This window comes from Coregonus clupeaformis, chromosome 15 (genome assembly GCF_020615455.1).
Source record: "Coregonus clupeaformis isolate EN_2021a chromosome 15, ASM2061545v1, whole genome shotgun sequence".
NCBI classification, from domain to species: domain Eukaryota; kingdom Metazoa; phylum Chordata; class Actinopteri; order Salmoniformes; family Salmonidae; genus Coregonus; species Coregonus clupeaformis.
The window spans coordinates 45,206,038-45,214,445 of record NC_059206.1 but is presented as its reverse complement, the minus strand read 5'-3'; the positions used below and the strand labels follow the sequence as shown (position 1 = coordinate 45,214,445).

At 44.7% G+C, this 8,408-nt stretch overlaps 1 protein-coding gene across 1 annotated transcript in view; it reads right to left on the bottom strand.

The window, feature by feature from the left end:
* Nucleotides 1–1,273: 1,273 nt before the first annotated feature.
* Nucleotides 1,274–8,408, bottom strand: part of LOC121582335 (WD repeat-containing protein 70) — a 72,363-nt gene continuing 65,228 nt past the window's right edge. The window contains exons 17-18 of the mRNA XM_041898053.2: nt 5,485–5,647; nt 1,274–1,532 (exon numbers count right to left, since the gene is read on the bottom strand). Coding sequence (XP_041753987.1) covers nt 1,445–1,532; nt 5,485–5,647 — 251 coding nt within the window. The 3' untranslated portion in view covers nt 1,274–1,444. The remainder of the gene's footprint in view (nt 1,533–5,484; nt 5,648–8,408) is intronic.

Sequence of the window (8,408 nt, the reverse complement as noted above, 5' to 3'; positions counted from 1 at the left end):
GAGCCCCAACACACCCTTTGCTCACTACTAAAGGAGGCAAGATGATCACACTGGGCATGGGTGGACTGTGACATCACCCACAGCTCTCCAGCATTCTAACATTCTGGCATTCCCGGGCCGGTAACAGACACTGCAGGAGCCAGTGGCTGGTGACATCACCATTCGGAATAGTAGTGCTGGGCAGGAGGATTAGGCCTTAGGCGGTTGGCTATGCCACGCTCCTTTGGGAGTCATTACGGCTTTCAGGACGTTTTAGGCTTTTTCATGGCGATCTGGCCACAACCCAGATAATGAGCAGCTTTCGAGGATTTGTGTTTTGAACACTCTTTCTAGTCCAGATCTCTTGGGATGATTGTTTGTGTAGGCCAAAGCACAGCACACCCTGTGCTATTTGATTCACTAAGGAAAGACAAATCAAACCCTTTCCATGCCTGTATTCAGTCACACCGGTGAAAGACAACTGACACTTTATAAAGACACTATAGTAGTGTTTGTCGATACTGAATAGTCTTCTCAATCCCTCACAACTGTTTGGTGGGTTAACCAGAGGCTACATTCCAGGGGATTGTAATGAACACAAACATGTCATCCATGAACTGTATGACATAGCTTTTTCTGTCACACTTAGGACAACACTTCTGACTTTCGTCACCATCTAGTTTCTGGGTGAGGCGAAAGGAAGTGATTAAAGGCTTTTTTAAACATTTCTAGCTATGCAGCGCTAACACATTTGGGTGGCCATAACCATACATATGGTGTAACAGCTTGTTACCCATATAGTTATATTGTGTATGTATAACAGATATATTACCTGCTCATATGGACAGAAACATAACCTTCTAATCAATTCATACCCCCAAACTATTCTCCAAAATGACCGATGGTAAGTTATACCACATGGCATGGAGTTTTCTTGGTATTTCCGATCATTCATTTTCATGCAAAATGTTCACTTTTCCCATCAATATTTAGGAATGTTTGAGTCCTGCAAGTGAAACGGCGCAGTAGAAATAACATCTAAATAAATATTTATTTGAAGGAGTGACTCACCAAAAGACACACATGCATGTCCTTCAGTCTACGACTAAGACTGAGTGGACGTCTAAGAGGGTGAACTCTCTGATAGAATCCATCTTGATCTGGTTTCTAAGTGGAGGATATTGCATCACAATACAATCTTGATCTGGGTTGATCTTGGACTCTACAGGTCCAAAGACAATGTTATAAGCATCAATGAGATGAGGTAAAATGAGGTAAAAGTACACACTGCAAGTGTGATTTGGATAAATTATCCCTTTAATTACTGTTCCTCAGGAGATCATAAACGGCACTACATTTGATTCAAGTACAGTAAAGTACAAAAACATGCACATACGCATATACAAACACACCTGTGCACACTCTCATACACTCGCACAAACACACACAAATGGGTTGCTGTGGCTCAGATCTTGCGTTTCTTCCACTCTGGTTCCTTGTCAGCCTCTTCATCCGACTCTTCCTCCACTTGAAAGATGGCATCTGGTTGGGTCCTGGCAGAACATAGGGAGGTGGGGAGACAACTTACTACACATCTTTTACTTTGGTACAGTACAATACATCCATCCTTACTCAATACAAATAAGAGGGTCGTATTCAGGGTCAACGCTCAACAGAAAATGAAACAGATGCAGGAGATAGATGGGACAAGATAAAGAGAGTGGATAAAGGGAGGAATAGTGAAAGGGAAAGGACATAAACCATTGCGGCAGGACAGGATGAGATTAAACCATTTCCCTATTTGTATCACTCTGTCTATTCCGAGCAGTGATTAAAAGCCAACATCTGTCCTGTGTGAGTTATGGAGGGGACGTGCCACACACTCATAGAAATGTACACAGATATACGCGAAAAACACACACTTGCACACATTCGGTTAGACTATAGGAAGGAGTACGGAAATTATGAATATGCTCTTCCAAAACCTCCACTAGTTCCAGCACCTCCTAAAACACCTGCAGTATGCCTCCTACTCTGTGACTCATCCTAAGGATGTTTTATAGACAACACCCTCGCTTCCAGAACATTCTTCCAGGTCATTCAATGATCAGGTGAGAGAGTTGTAACGCAATATTCACCCTGTTCCGTCTCGTGTGTGTTCTGATACCAGAGATAACCCATTAAAGCAGCCCAACAAAGGGAGTAACCGGATCATTTGGTCATGAATGTCACAGTACCCAAGTGCTACAATGCGTCTCATTAGTGTCAACATTCCAATTAGCAGTGGTAATGAGTGATCTCCCCATACTAGGTGGATCAGCTGAGCCAGGCCACTCAGATGAGAGGCTCCAGGTAGGGTTACATGGATCAGGGTGTTTTCTTAGGCCAGACTAGACCTTATGGCACCTTGGAGTGTCTTACCCTACTGACTACAACACTCAATACTTCCTAAGCACACATACACAGTGCCTTCGGAAAGTATTCAGACCCCTGACTTTTTCCAAATTTTGTTACGTTACAGCCTTATTCTAAAATTGATTAAATAGTTTTCCCCCCCCTCATCAATCTATACACAATACCCCATAATGACAAAGCAAAAACAGGTTTTTAGAAATGTATGCACAAAAACGAACAAAAATAAACATCACATTTAAATAAATATTCAGACCCTTTACTCAGTACTTTGTTGAAGCACCTTTGGCAGCAATAACAGCCTAGCGTCTTCTTGGGTATGACACTACAAGCTTGGCACACCTGTATTTGGGGAGTTTCTCCCATTCTTTTCTGCAGATCCTCTCAAGCTCTGTCAGGTTGGATGGGGAGCGGGTTCCAGTCCGGGCTCTGGCTGGGCCACTCAAGGACATTCAGAGACTTGTCCCGAAGCCACTCCTGCGTTGTCTTGGCTGTGTGCTTAGGGTTGTTGTCCTGTTCACCCCAATCTGAGGTCCTGAGCGCTCTGGAGCAGGGTTTCATCAAGGATCTCTCTGTACTTTGCTAGGTTAATCTTTTCCTCGATCCTGACTAGTCTCCCAGTCCCTGCTGCTGAAAAACATCCCCACAGCATGATGCTGCCACCACCATGCTTCACCATAGGGATGGTGCCAGGTTTCCTCCAGACGTGACGCTTGGCATTCAGGCCAAAGAGTTCAATCTTGGTTTCATCAGACCAGAGAATCTTGTTTCTCATGGTCTGAGAGTCTTTAGGTGCCTTTTGGCAAACTCCAAGCGGGCTGTCATGTGCCTTTTACTGGGGAGTGGCTTCCGTCTGGCCACTTTACCATAAAGGCCTGAATGGTGGAGTGCTGCAGAGATGGTTTTCCTTCTGGAAGGTTCTCCAACCTCCACAGAGGAACTGGAGCTCTGTCAGAGTGACCATCGGGTTCTTGGTCACCTCCCTGACCAAGGCCCTTCTTCCCCGATTGCTCAGTTTGGCAAGACTAGGAAGAGTCTTGGTGGTTCCAAACTACTTCCATTTAAGAATGATGGAGCCCACTGTGTTCTTGGGGACCTTCAATGCTGCAGAAATGTTTTGGTACCCTTCCCCAGATCTGTGCCTCGACACAATCCTGTCTCGGAACTCTACAGACAATTCCTTCGACCTCATGGCTTGGTTTTTGCTCTGACATCTCCTGTCAACTGTGGGACATTATAGAGACAGGTGTGTGCCTTTCCAAATCATGTCCAATCAATTGAATTTACCACAGGTGGACTCCAATCAAGTTTGAGAAACATTTTAAGGATGATCAATGGAAACAGGATGCACCTGAGCTCAATTTCGAGTCTCATAGCAAAAGGTCTGAATACTTATGTAAATAAGTAAAATTTCTAAAAACCCGTTTTCGTTTTGTCATTATAGGGTATAGTGTGTAGATTGATGAGGAAAAAATGAATTTAATAAATTTTAGAATAAGGCTGTAACGTAACAAAATGTGGAAAAAGTCAAGGGGTCTGAATACTTTCCGAATGCACTGTAACTGCCAAAATAAAGGAAACACTCGAGTAAACGAGGGCCACAAAGTATATTGAAAGCAGGTCCTTCCACACAGGTAAGTTAATTAAGCAATTAACATCCCATCATGCTTAGGGTCATGTACTGTATACAAATGTCCAGTTGCCCATTATTTTGGCTACCATGGCTAAAAGAGATCAGGGACTTTGAAATAAGGGTCTCAAAGGAGCATAGGGGGTTAGTGTGTGTGCGTGTGTGTGTGTGTGTGTGTGTGTGTGTCTCAGTCACCATATCTCAACCCAATTGAACACTTATGGGAGACAGCGTTTTCCACCACTATCAACCATCATTTTCACCCCATTCTGGAACTTTGAGGATTTATGACATAGCCCCTCTAGTAATTAGAAGGATTTCTATGGTCGCATCCCTCCAATAGAGTTCCAGACACTACGCCAAGGCGCATTGAAGCTGTTCTGGCGGCTCGTGGTGCCCCAATGCCCTATTAAGACACTTTATGTTGGTGTTTCCTTTATTTTGGCAGTTACCTGTACCTGTATGGATGACGATGAAGAGGATGATTTTAATGATGACAAACTCTCCATAACTCCTGAGTGGCGCAGCGGTCTAGGCACCGCATCTCAGTGCTAAAGGCGTCACTACAGACCCTGGTTTGATTCCAGGGTGTATCACAATCCGGCCGTGATTGGGAGTCCCATAGGGCGGCGCACAATTGGCCCAGCGTCGTCCGGGGTAGGCCGTCATTGTAAATAAGATATTGTTTTTAACTGACTTGCCTAGTTAAATAAAGGTTAAATAAAAATAAAAACTAATCTCTGCACCTGTCCACTGGTGAGGTGATAAGCTATTGACAGACAATCCATTGGGATTGTGTCGCTATAATTAGACTGATGCATAATGCATGTGAACTCCCAAACAAGCAGAGACCAGAGCCAAGAGTGGTGTGACTGTTGCTATTATTCACAGAGGGCCAAACCGGGGCCAGGCTACACTCTAGAGCAATAGCCATCAACACGAGGGAATCTCTCTCAGGGGAGTGACCTATTCTTACACCTGGTCATTTTGGATTTAGATCATTAAAGGTAAAACTGTGAACCTCAATAAGTTCATTCACCCATTTACTGTGCCAACTAAAATACTCCTGCCAAACACCCTGCCATGAATTACATTGATATGGGCCTGCTCATATCATCAAGGGGTCCGATACGTCTACAGATGAATGTGGAAGTCTTCCTTCAACACCTTTAGATCCTCAGCCAAGAATAGCCCCGTCCTTTAGCCAGCGTGTCTGTGGACACTGAGGTGAAACACAAGCCCTCTCAGGTAGCTGATTGGTAGTTGGTGGGCCTCCAGACCTAGGCTGCAGCACGCAGCTCTTTAAACATTCATGTGTCACCAAGCCAGCCAGGCAGGAAGGCTGCAACCTTAGCACAGCCACACTGCCATAAACTATACCCACTGCAGACACACCTTACAGCCTGTCTGTCTGTGTCATCCCAGGAGTGTATGTGTGTGTGTGTGTGTACGGCCAGTCTTACTTGCTGTAGGCAGGGGCGACCCAGTAGGGGTTTTCGGAGGCCTCCTTGGCGTGTCGGAGAATGGCCTGGCGAGGATTGCTATCGTCTGTTTTGTCCAGAGCAATGTTCTTCACAATGAAGGAGGACAGAGTGCCTCCATGGGCTGCCACACGACCACCCCGACCTGAGGAAACGAGGACCACTGGGTTAGGAACACACATAACTCATACACAAGCACAAATAGTCAGGCAGGCAGACACAGACAGATACACTAGCAAAAGCATACCACCAAACATAGATGAAAAAAGTCTCACACTAATTTTGTGACAGGCAAGGAAACACATTCCTCTTGCTCCAAAACATACACACATGAGAACGTTAGGAAAAACATCCTCATCTCCGTAAGATAGTATTTATGTTTTGTTTAAACATGGACTGGCACACACACACACACACACACAGTGAGGCCAGCTGAAAAAGGAGACTCCAGTGATATCCTGTCTCAGTGGTGTGGCTCTGTCGCAGCCGGCCGCGACCGGGAGACTCATGGGCGGCGCACAATTGGCCCAGCGTCGTCCAGGGTAGGGGAGGGAATGACCGGCAGGGATGTAGCTCAGTTGATAGAGCATGGCGTTTGCAACGCCAGGGTTGTGGGTTCGATTCCCACGGGGGGCCAGTATAAAAAAATATGTATTCACTAACTGTAAGTCGCTCTGGATAAGAGCGTCTGCTAAATGACTAAAATGTAAATGTAAATGTGTGTTGGTGTCAGAGGTGGCTGTTAGGGGAGGGTGAAGGAGGTCCTCTTGCAAGCACCCAGCCAAAACCCCAAACACTACACAGTACTTTTAAGAGTAGTTTAATCAGGATGATAAACACAGTACAGTGAATTAGACAATGTCATTCTCACTCTCCTTCTTTCTTCCTCACTCTCCTTCTCAAGGAAGAAGATATGTGAAATTTCAAGAGAAAAGCTGGGGTGCAAACTTCTCTCAAAGCATCACAGCTAAACAGACAGCTGGGAGACATTTAGTCAAGACATGTTGTGCCACACCTCAGCTTATTGAGGGAGGGTCAGGTAGCGTGTGAGTTTGTGTGATAGAAGTTGACCGTATGCAGCGTGGACATAGGAGTTCACCTTAGTGCAGCAGTAGGACTAGGCAGTTTGGGAAATGAGACAGTGGCCAAACGTGTTAGGAGTGAAAAGCCCATAGGGGCTTAGAGTGAAATGCATTTACAGTGGGGAAAAAAAGTATTTAGTCAGCCACCAATTGTGCAAGTTCTCCCACTTAAAAAGATGAGAGAGGCCTGTAATTTTCATCATAGGTACACGTCAACTATGACAGACAAAATGAGAAAAAAAAATCCAGAAAATCACATTGTAGGATTTTTAATGAATTTATTGGCATATGATGGTGGAAAATAAGTATTTGGTCAATAACAAAATTTTCTCAATACTTTGTTATATACCCTTTGTTGGCAATGACACAGGTCAAACATTTTCTGTAAGTCTTCACAAGGTTTTCACACACTGTTGCTGGTATTTTGGCCCATTCCTCCATGCAGATCTCCTCTAGAGCAGTGATGTTTTGGGGCTGTCGCTGGGCAACACAGACTTTCAACTCCCCTCCAAAGATTTTCTATGGGGTTGAGATCTGGAGACTGGCTAGGCCACTCCAGGACCTTGAAATGCTTCTTACGAAGCCACTCCTTCGTGCCCGGGCAGTGTGTTTGGGATCATTGTCATGCTGAAAGACCCAGCCACGTTTCATCTTCAATGCCCTTGCTGATGGAAGGAGGTTTTCACTCAAAATCTCACGATACATGGCCCCATTCATTCTTTCCTTTACACGGATCAGTCGTCCTGGTCCCTTTGCAGAAAAACAGCCCCAAAGCAGGATGTTTCCAACCCCATGCTTCACAGTAGGTATGGTGTTCTTTGGATGCAACTCAGCATTCTTTGTCCTCCAAACATGACGAGTTGAGTTTTTACCAAAAAGTTATATTTTGGTTTCATCTGACCATATGACATTCTCCCAATCCTCTTCTGGATCATCCAAATGCACTTCAGACGGGCCTGGACATGTACTGGCTTAAGCAGGGGGACACATCTCGCACTGCAGGATTTGAGTCCCTGGCAGCGTAGTGTGTTACTGATGGTTGGCTTTGTTACTTTGGTCCCAGCTCTCTGCAGGTCATTCACTAGGTCCCCCGTGTGGTTCTGGGATTTTTGCTCACCGTTCTTGTGATCATTTTGACCCCACGGGGTGAGATCTTGCGTGGAGCCCCAGATCGAGGGAGATTATCAGTGGTCTTGTATGTCTTCCATTTCCTAATAATTGCTCCCACAGTTGATTTCTTCAAACCAAGCTGCTTACCTATTGCAGATTCAGTCTTCCCAGCCTGGTGCAGGTCTACAATTTTGTTTTTGGTGTCCTTTGACAGCTCTTTGGTCTTGGCCATTGTGAAGTTTGGAGTGTGAATGTTTGAGGTTGTGGACAGGTGTCTTTTATACTGATAACAAGTTCAAACAGGTGCCATTAATACAGGTAACGAGTGGAGGACAGAGGAGCCTCTTAAATAAGAAGTTACAGGTCTGTGAGAGCCAGAAATCTTGCTTGTTTGTAGGTGACCAAATACTTATTTTCCACCATAATTTGCAAATAAATTCATAAAAAATCCTACAATGGGATTTTCTGGATTTTTTTTTCTCAATTTGTCTGTCATAGTTGACGTGTACCTATGATGAAAATTACAGGCCTCTCTCATGTTTTTAAGTGGGAGAACTTGCACAATTGGTGGCTGACTAAATACTTTTTTTCCCCACTGTATCATAGCGTGAAAATCTATACTGTTGTGTGACCCTGAACTGCAGCTGTATTACTGTAGAAAATCTAATCTAGTGAATGAGTGGCTTTGGATGAATGTGTCTGCTGTCTGGTAAG